The 20,195-nt window shown below is 34.5% G+C and overlaps 1 protein-coding gene across 3 annotated transcripts in view; it reads left to right on the top strand.

Annotated features, from left to right (window-relative positions):
• Nucleotides 1-20,195, top strand: part of LOC145241359 (MAM and LDL-receptor class A domain-containing protein 2-like) — a 201,350-nt gene that overhangs the window by 90,946 nt on the left and 90,209 nt on the right. For all 3 annotated transcript variants that reach the window (XM_080104232.1, XM_080104233.1, XM_080104234.1), the window contains 3 exons: nucleotides 3,633-3,772; nucleotides 6,417-6,612; nucleotides 13,745-13,840. In XM_080104232.1, coding sequence (XP_079960358.1) covers nucleotides 3,633-3,772; nucleotides 6,417-6,612; nucleotides 13,745-13,840 — 432 coding nt within the window. The remainder of the gene's footprint in view (nucleotides 1-3,632; nucleotides 3,773-6,416; nucleotides 6,613-13,744; nucleotides 13,841-20,195) is intronic.

Raw genomic sequence — 20,195 nt, 5'->3', positions numbered from 1 at the left:
CTTTAGTCAGTCAGATTGTGAGTCAGTTTGAGTCGTTACGCTGTTCCAGGTTGTCACACACTGACGAGATTAACCCCAGCCAATATTTCCTGGGATCCAAATCCGGTCGAAAAGAATCTTATAAAGAGCATCAATTACAAGTACTTTCAAAGGAAAACTGCACATTTGATAATTATAAAGATTTTCTGACATTCTCTCTGACCAAATAAATATTATTTCTCAATAACGCGGTCTTTCTTCTAAACGTAAACTAGACTGAAATAAGAACTTGCTTTTCTCCCATGTAAATATTTTTGTTACTTTGTTTTTATGTATAATAAATACTTTTTATTTTTCTTTAAATCTGAGTTTTGGTTCATTTTTTATATATGTTGCATGTGTAATACTAGGCGTGTCAGAAATTTCGTGAAAAACAGTGAATAATTCGACCCCATCTTTTCAAGCTTATAACTCCTCGAAAAATGTAATTCAAGCCCTAATTTCTTTTACAATTTAAGGAGCAAGGACCAAGGTTTCATTAAAAAAAAACCAAAAAAAAAAACCGTGTTTCTTCGGACTTTACAAGTAAATTTCTAAAAAACACTACTTTTTTGGTTTTAAATTTGAATAAATTATTTATTGACTTTTCTCTTCAATTTGTGATATATAAGACTTTGGTGAGTAAATTAATTATTTACTTTTTAATAGACATTTCAAAATGGGAGGCGTGAATTATTCGACCCCCTGTCTTTCCAAGCTTATAACTACTCGAAAACTGTAATTCAAGCCTTAATTTTTTTTTTCAATTAAAGGAGCAAGGACCAAGGTTTCATTAAAAAAAAAAAAGAAAAAACAAATAACGAGTTTAAAAAAAAGGTTTTAAACTTCGAACTTTACAGGTAAATTTCTAAAAAAACACTACTTTTTTGTTCTAAATTTGAATATATTATTTATTGACCTTTTCTCTTCAATTTGTGATATATAACACTTTGGTGAGTAAATTAATTATTTACTTTTTAATAGACACTTGAAAATGGGGGGGTGAATTAAAAAAAAAACGTTTGTCTAAAATATTATATTCGGTATATTGGAAAGAGCATAAAATTTCACATTGACCCTGAAAATATCGTAAAAATAGAATCAATAGAAAAATTTTGATAGATTTTTAAAGTTTAAAAATTGAAAAATACTGAGTTCGTGAAATTCATTACTGTTTAAAAAAAATATTTCTATTACTTTTAAAACAACTTTAATAGTTTATTTTGGAAGTATAATCCATAAAGAAAATAAACAACCCACCTTTAAAGGAGAAATTACGAGTTTTTTTATATTTTATTCGCAGTTTTGTGTTAGGGGTGTCAAAAATTCCTACAAAAATTCTGATACACCTAGACTCAAACACATACAAAACTCAAATATAAAAGATGTTAAATAGTGTTTTTACAAAATGGAATGGGACGTTTCGGCGTGGCCGATTCGACAACGTGGCCAATTCGGTGGAGGTACAATTCGGCGTTAATCACGCCAGTTATATTTTAAAAAGATTTTATAATTTTTTTTTAAATCAAGAAAGCAATATGAAAAGATATTATTTTAACTGTTTTTAAGAAAAATCATGTTTTTTGCGAAACTCTTTTGTTTTTTTCTTTTCTCACTGATTTTGAAGATTAAAAACTTCAAAAATATTTTATATATTTTTTTAATAAAAAAGAAAAAACAATATGAAACTATAATTCCGTTGTTGACGACTGGGTGTTTTTGTCTGTTTTGGTGTTGTATTTTAAATAAACACGGTTATTTTAAGTTCTTTTTTTTTAATCAAATTATTTTTTTCTTTTAATAATTTTTATTTCAGTTTTATTCAGAGAAAAAATATCTTCGGTTACTGAAAATTAAAAAAAAAAAAAAAAAAAAAACTTGGATTATAACAATGAAGCACGAGGTGTATAAAAATTGTTGTGGAATTTTTGACACCCCTAACACAAAACTGCGAATAAAATATAAAAAAATCGTAATTTCTCTTTTAAAAGTGGATTGTTTATTTCTTTATGGAATATACTTCCAAAAAAAAAAATATAAAGTTGTTTAAAAAATAATAGAAATATTATTTTTTATTAAAAAAAAACAGTGCTTACAAAGTGCCTGCGCGCGTTCATGCAGCCATTTTTTTACGTAATGAAATCAATTGAATTTTACGAGTTACTTTTTTTCAATTTTTAAACTTTAAAAAATCTATCAAATTTTTTCTATTGGTTAAATTTTTACGATATTTTCAGGGTCAATGTGAAATTTTATTCTCTTTCCAATAAACCGAATATAATATTTTAGACAAACGGTTTTTTAATTCACGCCCCCCCTCATTTTGAAATGTCTATTAAAAAGTAAATAATTAATTTACGCACCAAAGATTTATATATCACAAATTGAAGATAAAAGATCAATAAATAAAATATTCTAATTTAAAACAAAAAAAAAAGAAGTGTTTTTTGGAAATTTACCTGTAAAGTCTAAAGTGTAAAACCTTCTTTTTTAAATCACGTTGATTTTAAAAAAAATTTTAAGAAAAGCTCATGTGATGCTTACATAGTCAAGTAAATATTGGATGCTGTCGACAATTTTTTTTCTATTTCATTCAATGTTTTCTTCTTTTAAATATTAAAAAAAAGTCACTCAATATATTATTTAAAAACTCATGTATTTCATTCAGAGAATAAAAGAAAAATCAGCAGAGTGGGTTTGTTTTTAAACAGCATAAACTATTAAGTAAATGTGTTCAGTTTTCATGTACGGTGGCCCCTAAATACTAATTTTGGTTTACAGCACGCAATAGAAAGAGGCATTAATTGTGACGCTTTGCGCCACCGAAGATTCAACACGGAAAAAAGTAGATATTTGTCTCTCTTTATTTCAACTGTGAAAAACATCTGATCGCGCGTTCTTTTGAATATTTGCTTAAAAAAGTATTTTATTTAAAAAGTACATGGAATATAAAATATAAATATGTATAAATTCTTAACAATGAAGAATTGAAGTACTCATTGAATAGTATTTTTTATAGGTAAATGATTTTTTGGAATTTATATATATTTTTTATAATCGAAGTAAGTAAAATTTCGTTAATTTTCTTTAAATCTTTTTTAAAGAAAACCGATTTTAAAAAACAAATATTGCATAATTTGCTATTAAACCTGTTATTTTTTTTAATTTGGTCTTTGCTCCTTTAATTGAAAAAAAATAGGGTTTGAATTATATTTTTCAAGTAGTTATAAGCTTCAAAAGATAGTAAGCTGAATTATTAAAGTTCTTATCACGTCAGTGACCGCTTCTGATACACCTAATGAAGTGCTAATTTGATGCCGAATCGGCCACGCCGGATCGACCAAACAGAACCGCGATGCCAAATCGGCCACGCCGAAACGTATCAAACCCTTTTCAAAGATATTAGTATGTATAATAATAATAATAATAATAATAGTAATAATAATAATAATAATAATAATAATAACGCTTGTGATTACTTTGAAATTTTTTATGACTAACAAAATTGAGATAGGGTAAAATCGGCGTGGAAGAAATGAATCCAGTAATTTCTGTGCAATGATGGTGACTTGATCAGTAACCAAACCTTTAGTTTTGTTTTGAATATTCCACAGGTTATTTCCTCTATGCGGAATCAAGCCAAGGACACCCCGGCGAGACAACAAGCGTCACGTTTTCCCTTTCAGTAACCCCTGCTAATCACTATCTTCGCTTTTATTATAATATGAATGGCGAAGATTCTGGGGAGCTCCACGTACGTATTCTCGATATTGGTTTCCGTATTATTGAATAATTTGATGTTTTATGGAAATTGCTTCGGACATGACGTGAAGCCACTTGATGTAAGGAGCTAAAATGCCATTTCAAGGTCCAAAACTATCCAGCGATAAGTGTTATATACGGATACATTTCGATCAGAAAACAGCAATTTTCCCACTTTTCCAGAAACATTCTCCATGGATTAAGAGGATTAAAGAATAAAATAAGGGAACCGATAATAAAGAGATTGTTGAAAGTAAACCCAAGCCCCACTTTCTACTACCCAGAGGCAGTCAAAGGTAAATTTAACTTATCTGCTATCAATAGACAAGTGCGTATCATTATAAAAAGCAAATCTTTATTATAATGAAGATTTTTAAAATTTTATTTATTACTTTTTTTTTTTACTTTGGTGCGCAAGAACAAGGTATATTACAACTGAAGGATATGAACTACAATGATAGAAGTCAGTTTTATAAAGGACAACTTGTGTGGAGTGTTGGGCAGAAATATGTATGTTCATATTACATTTAAAACTCTGTATGTATTGGATAAAGGAACTTGGAGATTGTGCAAATACCAAATTTCAGCAGAGAACAAAGAAAATACCAGGTTGGACTTTGCATAGAACTGTGCATGAATAGAATTTAGCGTAATAGTAAAATGAATCCAATCATCTAATAAGATACCATAAAAATTAATAAGCAATTAATTAACGCTCGTTTTTCAAAGAAATATGCAAATTAGTTAACCTTCCTGTAGTCGCTCACATATCTATCGTTGAGTGTATTAAAAAGTTTGTTTTAATAATTTATAAACAGAAAAGGTAGGTTTTTAATATTAATGTCAGAATGAGAAAAGATCAACTTTATAGATGTAAACATGTAGAGGGTGATCAATATTTAGCGTTACAGTCTCTTTCAAACTATAATTTTAATCATTTTTCTCGGTATTCCTCTATTTTTGACACTTATTCATGAATCTTTATACTTTCAGATACCAGAATATAACCATAAGTAGAATTTTAGACAAGCAAACTGCAATTGTTGAGCTGTTTAAGGAAACTGCTGGAAGGATATCTGTAAGAGCCTGAAAGTGAACAGAATGCTGGTGTGGAGGACTTTAAAACGTTTTGAAGAGACTGGAGACATTCAAAATAGGCGAGGGCAAGGTCACCCTCGGACAGCTAGAACCTCTAAACTTGTTAAATCCATCAGAGAAAAGACCAGGAGGAATCCTAAGAGATCCATCCAGAATCTGGCTAAAGAGTCGAGAGTGTCGTATGGGATCATGTGAACTGTGCTCCGAAAGGACCTGAAGATGTCACCATTCAAGCATGTCAATAAGCAACACCTTTCTGCTCAAGTTGTTGATAAACTACTCCAAAGATCCCAGGTTCTTCTTTCCCGCATTTAGGATGGCATGCTACCAAATCTCGTTTTCAGTGATGAGAAGAAATTTGGTGTTGAACACCACTTTAACACCAAAAACGATCGGGTTTGTCGAGGGATGGGGACAAAGTAAACAATATTCCGCCTCAGTGATGGTCTGGGAAGCCGTGACAGAGTCCAGTAAAAGTCCTCTCTTTTTTGTTGACCAGGGGGTGAAATTGAACCAGCAAAACTATCAAGATGACATCCTTGTTGGCGCATTGTTGCCTGGGCACAGAAGCACTTAAAAAAAAGTCTATGGTCTTTTCAGCACGACTCCGCACCATCACATGGGTCCAAAAAGACCCAGGAGTGGCTTTCCGAGAATGTCCCGCACTTCATTCCAAAAGAGGAATGGCTCCCATCTTCCCCCTTGATTTTGGGATCTGGTAATACTTTGAGAGCAAGGTCTCGGCCACTCACCATCAAAGTTTGGAAGCTCTGAAGGTCAAACTGCAGAAGGAGTGGGTCAAAGTCCCACAGAAAGTAATTCATGGCTTTTCCTAAAGTAAGGCTTTTCCTAAATGTCTTCAACTAGTTATTGACGCAGATAGTGGACATATCGAATAATATTTTGTGTATTAACTTTCTATTGCTTTTTCTACAATAATACATTTGCAAAAATTCTGAATTTTGTTTAATTTCCTAAATATAATCACTTTAAGTTGTAACGATAAATACTGATGACCCTGTATTTGAACATTTTAGGAAACCGATTAATGTCTATCACTTTTTTTTTTTTTTTTTTTTGTTAGATGAATAAAATCATTTTCCAGGGACTTTCAATGCAAGATACTTTTTCAGAGAAGCCTTTTTTCTCTATATTTTTGCTAATGACATTAACCCCGACGGAGCGGCCTCTTGTGAGAAAGGAAAAAAAATATACGTCCGATGTTATTAGCCGTTGTTGAAATCGATGTGTTTGCGTGGTTGGCATTTCTAATATATTAATGTTTCGCACATAATCATATGTGGACATTTTGAAATGCGATTGTCTCAGACGACAGAACCGATATCCATAATGCACTGGCTTCTAAACAGTTGAACTCTCTTTCTGGTTTTCCTTATGTATTTTTTTAATCGAGAAGGCGTATAAATTCTATAGATATTTATTTTATTAATTGATTAATTTTTTTTTTTGTAAATCAATTGTTAAATAATTTCAATTTAAAGAATTGTTTTAATTGTGAATTTGCCATTTTTTTGTAGGTCATCGCTAACACTAGGTTGAAGGAGCCTTCACAATGGTCGGACGGCGGACACTACAAAAATAATTGGCACTTTGGATGCCTTAATTTGCAGGCTGGTGTCGGTACGACCATCGTTTTTAGTGCGAGACGAGGAAATGGCCCCTTAGGTGACATCGCAATTGATGATATCTCGGTCGTGCCTGGTTTCTGTCCAAGTAAGTTCTTCACTGAATATTAATTTTGTTGTGTGAATAATCAGGGTGATTGGGGTCGGGGACGGGGATTTTGTTCGATTTCCACTCCCGAAGTGTAATATAATTATTTTTCAGTATGGTTTTTCTATTTATTTTTGTCCGAAATATAATTTTTTTTAATATCGTAAGCTACAATTTGCCGCTTGGGTGATTATACTAATCTGCAGACTTATTAGTCACTCCCTATTTTAAAAATCTGTAAATTATTTGTGAATAATATTTTTTACAAAAACTGAATATACGAACAACATACATAATGCAAAATTTTATTTAACATTCAATATCCTCACAACCATTCGTCTTTATTTTCTAAAGCCCCTTGGAAATCGCATCAACAGATCTCCCTAGAAACTTTTCTGGAATGGCAGAAATCATTTCTAGTATTCGTCCTTCAAGTTTTTCTTAAAGTTACTATAAAACTTGTTCCTTTAAGCCTTTATGACCTGAATTATGATGATTAAAAAAATATTTATTGTTAATTTTAATTTAAAGAGTAATGTGACTATGATTGTCTTCAAACTGGAAAAATTATGACGTTCAATAGTTAAACTACCACTGAGAATTTTTGCATTTTATAAACTTACCTTGATTACTATAAATTATAAAATAGTTACACACACATATATACATACATACATACATACATGATGATTGTAACGTTTTGTCAGACGAGTGCCACTCCCTCAGGCATTTAAAATCCATGAGCCCAAAAATGACCTTTTTTTAGTCTTACTGGTGAATTCACACGCTCAAGCAGGCATGACATTGAAGACGGTCATTGAGATCAATTATTACATGTGTCAAGCATTTCAAGCCTCCACGCGTCACAACTTTTCCATCGCCACAGGACTATTTTTATAGACGAATGCCTGAGGAAGTATCTATACACAGATGTCTTAGCTTTATACGACAGCTAAATCTCTCTCTCAGTTCAAAATGTTGAGATCCAGCAACAAGCAAGAGCAAGATAGCCAGCAACAGGTTAAAATGCAGACCAGCTTAATGCGGGTACTGGTTTTCCGCTTTATGGTTTTTTAAATCAGAGATTTGCTTCTCCTAGAAAGGTTACCTTCACCACGGCTTAAGGGATCCCTCTCCACCCCAAAACACATATACATACACACAAACACACATGGTGCTAGTTGGCCGTTGACCTCAAAAAGGGTTCATTCGCCCTTTGGAAGGTCTTGTTTTTAATCCTTCAGAGAGACTAGCCACCCTCCTCACCAAACAAGTCTGGTGGGGGAACCAGTTTAGTCGCCGGTGACCCGACCATGAGGCAGGTAGTACTGGATTACATGGTACCAGTAGCATATGACATGACCTAACGTACATACATACATACATACACATATACATACATACACACATACATACACACATACATACATATATACATACATACACATACATATATACATACACACATACATACACACATACACACATACATACAGAAATATATACACACATACAGACATGCATACACACATACATACATACACACATACATATATACATACACACATACACACATACACACATACATACAGACACACATGCACACATACAGAAATATATACACACATACAGACATACATACACACATACATACATACATACATACATACACACATACATACATACATACAGACATCTACTGTTTTGAGTATATATGAGTAAATCATATTTTTTATTAACAATGAATATAAAAACATACAAAACGCGAGATTTTATTTAAAATTCAATATTCTCCTCACCATTCGCCTTTATTTTCTTAATCTGATCGGAATCGCATCAACTGATGTTCCAAGAAACTCATCTGGAATATCTCACTTGTTGTAGTCGTCCTTCAAGTTTTCTAAAGTCGCTGGCTTCTACGAATAAACTATGTATATTGTTTTCATATTCAGTTTTTATTTTTTTTTTTTTTTGTTTTCTTTTTGTAAAAAAAATAATAATCTATATATCTATAAAAGTGAAAATGTGGGCGAGGACACTTCTCAACCTATATACTCAACGAATTTTTTATCTACAGACTTGAAATTGGTATATAGGGTAATCAGGCACATAGAAAACTTTTTAATCCGAAAAAAAAGCTGCTAAAAGTCAAAATAGAAAAATTGGTACTTTAGAGTCATCGAATTTTTATATGTTTGTCAATTGTATCACAAGGCTTGAAAACACTTTTTAAAGAGCGTGTCAAGAAATCAGATCCTATGGTATTACTGGACGAATGCTTAACATAATTAAATCCTTCTTAAATAAGAGAAGAATCCAGGTTGTTTTCGATGGTCGTATGTACAAACAATATGATATAAATGCAGGTGTACATCAGGGGTCGATCCTTGGACCTTTATTATTCCTGAGATTCATAAATGACCTCCATGATAAAATTGTCTCAGAGATGGGCATTTTTGCTGACGACACTATGCTCTATAACAGGCACGAGGTGAAAACAAATGAACATATATCTAAGGAAATGACAGAAACCCTAGAGAAAGACCTCTAATCTGTAGTAGAATGGGGACAAAAATGGTCACATTCAATGCTGCCAAGACTAAGCTCGTTTCCTTTAATAACTACAAAAAAACCATCAATAGCTATGACTAAAGATACATTACCTTTTTTTTTTTACATAGGCATCACCACTTATCAAGGCCAAGAGGCTACTCGAGGATAAGGGTTAAAGAGTGTACAGTAGAAATTAGACAATATAGTAATCGTTAATAATGGAAATTCGTTAAATTTGTTAAGTATATGGAACGGTTCATCAAAAGCTTGTTTACGTTAGACTTGAAGACAAGCATATTGTAGTCAGCTGGAAAGCAGGAAAACGGAAGATAATTCCACAGGCGTGCAGTTCTTAGAAAGAAGCTTTGTTCATGGAATCTACGTTAGATAAAGAGTGTGGGAAATTAGTGATAGTATTTTCTGCTAGATGGGTGTTTCTTGTGAAAGTCTGGTGAGGGGGGCATAGATTGGAGCTCAGTCGAGCACTTTCCATGAAAATAACGATAAAGCAGAGACAAACTGGCAAAATTTCTTCTGTGAGAAAGAGGTTGCAGGGAAGAGAAAAGGACATCCCCTACGAGGCTACGAAGTCTATTTTGAACTCTATCAATGCAGGATAAGTCCTTTCTAGCAGCTCCTGCCCAGATGTGGCAACAGTACTTCATCCTTCGACTTACCTGACTCTTATATAGATAGATATAGATCAGCAGTGAGATATCTACTGGATCGATAGAAGGATCCCACCATTTTTCCAGCGGCCTTGACAACGGAGTTAATGTATGTGTTCCATTTAAGATCAGGAGTAAAGGTCAAGCCCAGAAGCTTGTGAAAATATGAGGCCTCCCCAAGACAAGAGCCATTCATTTTAATTGATGCCAGATGAGGATCAGAGCGTTGATGATGTAAAGATAAAAGCTTGGTTTTAGATGCATTAAAAGTAACAAGTCACCTCTTTCCCCATTGTACCACTTGCTCAAGATTAGAGGAAAGAGAATCAGAGAGAACTTTGTCATTTACGGTCTTAGATGTGCTACCATAGATAGTAGTGTCATCAGCATAAATGTCTACAAATGATGTAAGGATGTGATTTGGAAGATCATTAATGTAAATCAGGAAGAGAGTTGGGCCCAGGATGGACTCCTGAGGGACTCCAGCATTAATACTGAAAGTTTCTGATTTCTGCCCATCAACTACTACTCTTATGAACCTACCAGAGAGGAATGATTTAATAATTAAGAAGACATTTCCAGCTATACCGTAGCTGGAGATCTTATGAAGTAAACCTTTATGCCCTACTCTATCAAAGGCCTTTGATATGTCAAAAGCAATTGCCCTAGAAAGGTAGCCTCCATAGGGAGATTCGCTAATCCTATGAGATATAACTGTAAGCACATCTGCTGTAGATCTAGCAGAACTGAAACCATATTGCGTTTCACTAAGAAGCTTATTTTTGCTGAGATGGTTGATTATTTCTCTATTTAACACAGATTCCAGCAACTTACTCATGACGCACGGGAGACTTATTGGCCTGTACTGAGAGGGAGATGAGCGATCACCTGAATTCTTAAATATGGGGCATAATTATAAGATTTTTCAGGGTGAAGCAATTCTCCTTCAGACAACGTTTAAACAGTTTTGTAAGGATGGGCACTAGTTTTGGTTGAAGTCTTTTGAATTGGAATGCCGTCAGTGCCAGTTGCTTTACTGAAATCAAGGTTTTTGAATAGCTTGGCAACATCACGTACAGATATTTGTATATCACGTATCATGTTTTCTGATACAGGAGGAAATATTGGAAGTTGGTAGCCTTGGTCGCAAAGGGTAGAATTAGCTGCAAAATTCTTGGCAAAGAGTTTGGCTTTGTCTGATACTGACGAGATTACCTCAGGCCCATTTATGAGAGTTGGGATAGAACACATGCTTCTGTTCAGCATTCTGTTTGCTATTTGCCAAAACTGGTGGGAACCAAGACACTGCTCAGCTAGTTTGAACTTGACGGACTGAGCATACAACTCTCTTGCGTTCTTTATTACTTTTTTACTGACAGTCCTGAAAGTGGCTTTAGTCTCAGTACATCTCTTACGTTGAAAGCAGTGGAAAAAGTGATTCCTGTGCGCAATGGCAGCTGCACATTCTGGAGAGAACCACGGCTGGCTGTTAGATTTTTGCTGGAATTTTTTCGAGGGTATGAAACGGTCTATACCTACAATTAACCATTCTGTCAGGTCTGATACTATAGAGGACACATCCTTTTTAAACATGGAATGCAGTAGTTAACGATACAGACTTAGCTTAACGTTCACAGGGAACATGAGTTGGAACAGATACATCGAGAGCATTACCAAGGCTTCTGGGAAGAAAATAAGTTCTCTCTAACGTGCTCGAAAGCTATTTATGCCTGAAAGTATCCTGTATCTCTATAAGGCCACCATTCGTCATGTATGGAATATTGGTGTCACATTTGGACTGGTGCATCTGCTACTAGTCTCTCACTCTTGAACAGGGTTCACAAGAGAGTCGCTAACCTGCTAGTTCTTTAACTGTCATCTAAACTTCAACCTCTGTCCCATCGACGAAATATTACATCCATCTGCCTGTTTTACAAGTATTTTGACGGTGGATGCTCTGACGAACTACAAGCCCTTATGCCCCTTCAACATAAATACCCCTGAGAAATCTGACAAGCAGCAAAGTCCCACCCTACACAGTGCAGATCCCTAGATGTAAGAAAGCCTTCTTCTCTAATAATTTCTTCGCCAAAACTGCTAAACTTTGAAATTCCCTTCCAGGTTTCTGCTTCTCTGACTGTACTGACATGCAGAAGTTCAAGTGTAATGTGAACAATCATATCTCTGCTTAACTCACTACATAGTGTTCCTGCAACTTATGCCTCTGATAGTAGCCGCCTATATCAAAGTGGCCTTGTGCCTTGTCTGGGGTAAAAATGTAATTTTAAAAAAAATCATCACCATCATCATCATCATCATCATCATCATCATGGAGGTGATGGTGGTTAAGTAGTTAACGATACGGACTGAAAACCTAGATGTGTCAAGTTCGAATCCAGTTTGTTCCACCTAGGGATGTTGGCAACAATCACGTTGTCTCTGCCATAAGTACCCGATGTCTTTCTAGAAATACTTATAACCAGAAAGATATCGGGGAAATGAATGCCAACAATAATCATCATCATCAATACGAAATGAATGAAAGATGCAAAACAACAAGAACAACAACACTAAGGAGGAGAGGCACTTATGGTCCAAGATTTGGCTAAACCTCAAACAAATTGCTAACAAAGGTTTTTAACTTGCATATTGGACATGAATAACCTTTCTTTCAGATAAAAAAAAAAGTTTACCACAGTGGATGGACCACTTTCATACCCATCAAAGACAATGTATACTTTTCCATATCTAGTTGTGACATATCTGTGGTATTGGGCACAGATCTCATGAAATGTGTGACCTTTTTGCCATAGGAGGCATTGATGTAGTGTTCCACCATCTTAGAGCTAGTGTGGATCTGATGTGATAAGAATTTATAACTGTTGGTTTTATCTAATTTCTCATTGCTACATTTGTTATTTTTGAAGATGAATTTACAGTGATTGAGTTGAGAGAGGGGAGACTAGAATAGGTAGCAATCTTTAACGATGGTGGCCGTTGACTACTTTCGGCAAGGTTACTTAAACTTTTTTTATCTGAAAGAGAGGTTATTCATGCCCAATATCCAAGTTAAAAATCTTTGCTAGCAATATGAGGTTCATTCAAAAAATCAGCTAGATCGACTGGGCTATTAAATAGTCTGACGAGTTAATTCTTGCGGGGAAGGGATTAAAGCAGGAGGAATGTAACAAAGCAACAATATTTTACCTGTTCTGTTTTTGTTTGTTTTGTTTTGTTTTTGTTTTGTTATCGATTTTTGTTGTTGTTTTTTGTTGTTGCTTCTTTTGTTTTTGTTCTTTATTTTTGGTGTTGTTTTTTTGTTTTTGTTGCTTTTTTGTTTTTGTTGTTTTTTGTTTTGTTTTTTATTTTTGGTGTTGTTTTTTTTGTTTTTTGTTGCTTTTTTGTTTTTGTTTTTGTTGCTTTTTTGTGTCTTGTTTTGTTTTTGTTCTTTATTTTTGGTGTTGTTTTTTGTTTTTGTTGCTTTTTTGTTTTTGTTGTTTTTTGTTTTTGTTGCTTTTTTGTGTCTTGTTTTGTTTTTGTTCTTTATTTTGGTGTTGTTTTTTTTGTTTTTTTTGCTTTTTTGTTTTTGTTTTTGTTGCTTTTTTTGTGTCTTGTTTTGTTTTTGTTCTTTATTTTTGGTGTTGTTTTTTTGTTTTTTTGCTTTTTTGTTTTTGTTGTTTTTTGTTTTATTTTTTTTTATTTTTGGTGTTGTTTTTTTGTTTTTTGTTGCTTTTTTGTTTTTGTTTTTGTTGCTTTTTTGTGTCTTGTTTTGTTTTTGTTCTTTATTTTTGGTGTGTTTTTGTTTTTTGTTGCTGTTTTTGTTTTTGTTGTTCTCTGTTTTGTTTTTGTTCTTTATTTTTGGTGTTGTTTTTTCCATAAAATATGTTTATTTATTTTTATTTTTATTTCAGCTCGATCTATCGAATGTCAGTTCGACGATGATTCTCTCTGTGGTTATAAAAACGCCTCCGATGATTCAGGTTGGATGAGAATTTTTAATAATCATGGTAGATCACTTTTCTTCTTGGCACTTTCAAGGCATTGTATGGTTCATAATGATATTGAACTTTTCAAGAAAAGTTAAAAAAAAAAAAAGCAACAACTATTTTTTAAACTTTGCCAACATTGTCTGAGTGTATGAGGATTAAGAGCATGTGTTAGTGATAAAGTTGTGGGATGGTCCCTGGCCTGGGTAGAGGACAATGGCGTCTTGGTGTATGCCCAAGAACCACACCAACATTTAATGTAAATTGAAGTATAAAAAATTATGTTTTAACGAAGGAGAAAAATATATACGAGTTCATACAGATACACAAGTTCACACGCATACACACACAAGTTCACACAGACATACACGTCAAAATGTTCATAGTGTGAATATGTGTGCGTAAGTAATATATGTATTTGAGTATTTGGCAGAGTGGCATTGTATATATATGTGCATTGGTTTACTTTGTTCTAATTAAAATATGTATAGCTGTATAGCTGTGAGTAGAAATCCATTTCTGTTTTTCTAGCTCTTGTTGATGTGGAGGAATGTGTCCGTAAGCTAAAAACGCTGGTGTGTGTGTTATTAGATCCTTTCTGCATCCTGTGACCAAAGGTTGGATGAAGGTGTAAAGCAGACGTTCTGGAGCCCTGTTCAAGGTGCGGATGGCTTGAGAATTTTGGAAAAAGATGTTTTCTTGACTCGGTCTTATAGGAATTTCTAAGTTTGCACTAGATTATTTCTTTCACATAGACGTGTTACTTTTGTGGGTTTTGAACGATATCCCTTGGCTGAAAATACTTTGAGGTAACACTTTCCTGTGAAAACTTACTTGCTTTAGGAAGTGAGGAAGAAAGCGAATCCAAACAAAGCAGAGAAAGAAAGAGGGTAAGCAGTTAGAGTCATTTACTTTTTAGCGTTCGTAGGAATTACTTCATGTTTTAGTCGCTACAAAATTTGGTCAAATAAAATCTGTCGTGAATTGTTCTGACCTGATTCAGATGGCGATGTAGAAGAATTGATCAGGAAGTACTTCAGAAAGTCTAATCCTGGTGGATCACTCTTAGTTTTAAAGCCTGCACACTACTACAAAGTGGTGATCCTTCGTGCTATGCGACAGCCCATCTATCTGAAGACAATTTCTCAGACTAGCTAAAAAATAGAAATTCAAATTAAGGCTAGACAATCGAAAAGAGGCGATTACTTTCGAAAATATCGGCGAAACAAGTGACCCGTCCCTGCAGAAAAGTGCCCAGTTGAGGGTGAAGGAATTAATGTTTTTGGCTAATCTTTCGATATTTGTCGTCCGAAGGGTCGAGCTTCAAAATGATACCGATCTCGTGAAAATTCGTCGCCTCTGTTTTTGTGAGGCATACAAATATATATACATACATTTATACATACACTTAAACAGACATGCGAGATTTATATTATAGAAGACGATACAGGATAGAGAGTCTGTATATATAGTTAATTTTTGTTTTTGTCTTTATGAATTTGAATGCCATTTTAATGGGTTGTAATTCAGCTGGGTTCCCGTTGTGGCGGTGTAGAAGAATTGATCAGGAAGTACTTCAGAAAGTCTAATCCTGGTGGATCACTCTTAGTTTTAAAGCCTGCACACTACTACAAAGTAGTGATCCTTCGTGCAGGAAGTCAACCCCAACACAATGACTATCAGTAGCAAGCTCAATCGCACCACCCCACATAAGGAGGAAAGAGGCAATTCAAAAATTCAAAAGGATTCAAAACGTCGAGGAGGCCACCAGAGACTTACCAATCCAACAAATTTTAAAAAATGCCCCAGATACTTCCAGACTCAAATCCCAAAAGCACTTCTACAACTCAAAAATAAATTTTTTTATTTAGTTGAGACATGGAAGAAGGAATGGAGAAACAATACTCTCAAAGGAGGGGACATCATTGAAAACCCAACTTTGCGCCTCCCAAGTTTTGCTAGAAATAGTAGGAAGCTGTGGGTAGATGCAAACCGGATCAGAACAAGACACCGCAAGACTTCAGTAAACAAATACAGGTGGAGACAAATAGATTCCCCAATGTGACCAAAGTGCAAGGATGCTCCCCCCCCCCTCCCAGGACACAGACCACCTGATCCTACACTGTCCAGTCACCTGACTGAAGGAGGCTATGTGACAGCTTATCTATCTGAAGACAATTTCTCAGACTGGCTAAAAATAGCAGTATAGAGGTCTAAGCCATACGCTGCTGCTACTACTACTACTACTACTACTACTACTGCCTGATTCAGATTACATCTTACAATTGTCTTTGTTATAATACGTTAATGAATTTCCTGTTCGTACGTACGTTATCACTTTTCACCCACATAAAAATGAAATCATCCGATTAGCAAAGATTGGTGACTCATCTGACCTTGCTATGGTTAACGATTCCAGCGTTACCTGTTTTAAAATGAAATTGTTCCCAGATCAAAGTATGCTGTCTCGTCGACTAAAACAGTACAATCTGAAATAAATCTATTTCGAAAAGTGGGATGTTTTATTGATTTGAAGAATATTCAACTGATAATTATGCGTACGCTTAGAAGACAGGTAATATTTATTGTCTTAAAAAGAATTGAAGTGTGACAACTCTTAAATAGTTAGATAAATCCAATATATAAATATCTGTTTGTCTCCATATTTTCAAACTCTATCTCTTCCGAAATTAAAAGTTGCAGCGCGGCGCTAGAGGCCTCAAATGATTGTTTTTTTGTTTTTTTTTTCACAGGCCATTCTTTTATGGGTCTTTAGCTGGTCACAATTGTTTTTAAAAATTGAAAAAAAGTTAAACATTTTGCACATTCATCTTAGTTTGTTTTTAATTTTTAATCAGTTTATATGCATGTCACGTTGGTACAGTGGTAACGTCACCAGCTCTGAATGCTACAGTTTCGATTCTAGCTGATGGCACCTAAATACTTTTTTTTTTCCTTTTGAAATCACGACTCTATAAACATATATACGAAATCTGGACAAATTAAAATATCATATTTAAGCGTATTTTATGCTCGGGTAAAGCTGGGCGCCCCCTCTCTACTATTTCTTTATATATTAATACTGTAGTACCTTTAACGTACGTATATGTGTCACACTTTCCATAATATAAATTATTCGACCGAGAGATCTTATTTATTAAGAAGGAATATAGAAGGGTAAATTAGTATACAGAGACGTTAATTTAATATTCGTAGTAGATTATCATTAGGGCTATGACAACAGCATATTCTTTTCATTGTTTGGACTCTCGAGTATATATCCGACACAGACACAATTAATCAACCGAGAACCACATCACTCTACATAAAAAACATATAAGATATCAATGGATCTGATATATCTGAGAAGCAAAACAAGGAAAAGAATATGCTGTTGTCATAGCCCTAGTTATCAAATTCTATCCTCCTTTTTAATAAATAGGATCTCCCGATCACCTAAGACGCAATGTAAAAAAATATATTCAATTAAAAAAAAAAAAATGATGCCACTTTTGGGCTGTACGTGAAACTAAAAAACACCTTCTTAGTTTTCTGACTAAGATTCAAAGGTAGTATCTGTTCTGTCTAAAAATAGTATAATGATATTGTGAGGTTTCCGTTCGTGCCGGACGTCCATACAATGGAAATATGTCACAGACTCCTGTAAATCGTAATTACCAGATATATTCTGACACTGCATTAATCAGATTATTTAGATAAATACTTTTACAGTTTTAACAAAAGGGCTACAATAATATTGCGGGGTCTCCACTCACGTTAAACGTCCACAGAATTCTCAGTAGCAATATATTACATACTAGCGGGGGTACCCGGCGTTGCCCGAGTGTTTGTTTCCGGGACGGGGGGGGGTTAAAAAATGTTATGGTAGGTAAGTAGGAAGGATCAAACCCGGAGTCATGAGTAAAAGTAGGAAAATAAAGTGTGAAAAAAAAAAAAAAACATCTGCAACGTTAACAGTTCGGCCACCAAGAAAAGTCCATTCCAGTTGTTTAGGAAAAAAAAAAAAAAACGACTACGGTAGGTCGGCGCGAACGTGAAAATATAATGTGAATTGTCCAGCACGCTAACCACTACGCCACAGAGCACTGCAGCTCAGTTTAGTGATTTTAAATAACTTCACATGAAAGAACTACGAAGCCAAACCGGTGTTCTCTTCTCAACTGTTCCTTGTGAACGATCCCCAAACGGTGTTAAGTGGTGGCAGGGGGAGGAGGAATTTATTAGAGAGAAAATATTTTACCACTTCCATTGATCTTAACCGGTTTTGGCTGTGACTTCTCAGCAGAAAAAGTATAGAAATCTAAGATTATCGAGGAATTTGAGAAATAATAAGCCTATAACAAACCTCAGATATTGTTCTGCCGTTTGTGCATATTATATTTGCATGAAATATCTTGATTTTTAATCCTATTAATGTCAAAATCCAACGGGAAAAAATGAGTTCATTTTATTTATATAGATAGAAGATAGAATAGAAGAAGATAGATAGAAGAGAAAGAGATGAAAGATGCTGCTGTGGAATTTCCATAGGCCCCGCTAATAATAATAATAATAATAAGAAGAAGAAGAAGAAGAAGAAGAAGAAGAAGAAGCATGATGATAATGATAGTAGTAGTAGTAGCAGTAGTAAATTACAGAGATTAATTTAAAAGCTACCCAAGAATTTCTGTGAGGCTCCGCTAGTTTCAAATCTAATATATGACTGAATATTTGAAAAACTGTAGAACAAAAAAGCCGTTCACAGAAATGACTTTCTAAGTTTGTTTTCATTTTCCAAATGCTATTCTTTGGTGAAATCATTTTTTCATTATTTTAAAGGTTTACGATAACACATTACTAATTCTTGTTTAAACGTCAATACATTTTGCATTCTTTGAATTATTCGGACTACTGTTCTCACCTTGAGTGTTATTCGCAAAGCGTTTCGGCCGATGTAACCTCCGACCTTCTTCATGTCTATCTTGTCAAACTCGAACGAAATCTTTTAGTCCACGTAGACGGCATACTATCGCTGTGTCAACGATAACCGGATAGAAGTCTTTTTGTAACGGATAAAGTGCTTGGTAAAATTCAGTTTTAAGCAACACTCTTCTGGAGGTTGAAGGTTCAATCCTCAATGTGTCCGATACGAAAAATACAGTTGCAAATTACTTCAGACTTCTACTCGGTCATGGGCTGCCAAAACGACAGCATGCTATCCTCATAGAAAACGACCCTCTAAACCTTAACGTCCACATCTTAGCTGTCTGTCGGGAGTTCTCTCCCGATCTGCACAGAGTAACAAATTTTCATCAACTGTCGCCAACTCAAGACTGTCGTCAATGGTCACAAATTCAAAACTATCATCAACTGTCGCAAACTCAAAACTTTCGTCAGCTGTGGCCAACTGTTGTCAACTGTCGCAATCTCAAAACTGTCCGTAAGCTACTCGAAGTATATTCACCCCTATGTTTAGTCTTTTGTTCCGATCATCGTCACACCTAGATTAACGATACTATTTCCGAGCGTCTTTGAGTGGCGTGGTAAACCACGTCCTTCCATTGACTTTCTACTAACCTCATTTGCTATACGTTCTGCTAATTAACTCTTCCCTTCATGTTTATACTTTTGCCTCATTTTTTTTACCACTTCCGCACATTTGTAGGCGACGTCCATAGCATTGCATTAATACATTTGCATGTTTCATTCATATTTCTTTTTAAATATCATCTACAAAATGCAAAATATTTTGACTAAGGATTATAATCCTTAGTCAAAATATTTTGCATTTTGGAACATCCTTCGTTAAGTAAAGTCATATTAAATAAAGTAATACTAATAATTATTAGTATTACTTTATTTAATATGACTTTACTTAACGAAGGATGTTCCAAAAGTAACGTTTCCTATTTTTCATTCCGCCCGAACTGATCAGAGGGGATTGCAAAATGCATTGTTATGGTGACTGAACTTATTTATTCATGACCTGCAAGTTTCATTTCTCTGTTGCAGATATTGACGGTGTAAGACTCTAACAAAGCAACCTCTATCACAGGCGTGTATCAGAAACAGAGGTGCGTCATTAAATCCATTCATGGATGAAAATATTTGAAGCAATCAACATTCACCGACGCCTAACATGTACGAAGCCAATAAGGCTTATATTAGCATAGTCAGGGGATGGGTTCGTCAATTTCAGAGTGGCGACAGAGATGTGAGTGACAAAGCGGGCTCCGTACTTTTACAACCGAGATAGCATTCATTGCTGGCAAATTTGCATTCAGAATGCTGGTGACTATGCAGAAAAATAATTTCTGGAGCACAAGAGGTCGCTCGTTTTAATGATACCATTCCCGTCTTCATAGCTCAACGTTAT

The sequence above is a fragment of the Euprymna scolopes genome, chromosome 20 (assembly GCF_053919585.1).
Source record: "Euprymna scolopes isolate OS-2025 chromosome 20, ASM5391958v1, whole genome shotgun sequence".
In the NCBI taxonomy this organism is placed as follows: domain Eukaryota; kingdom Metazoa; phylum Mollusca; class Cephalopoda; order Sepiida; family Sepiolidae; genus Euprymna; species Euprymna scolopes.
This window is presented reverse-complemented; position numbering and strand designations above follow the sequence as displayed.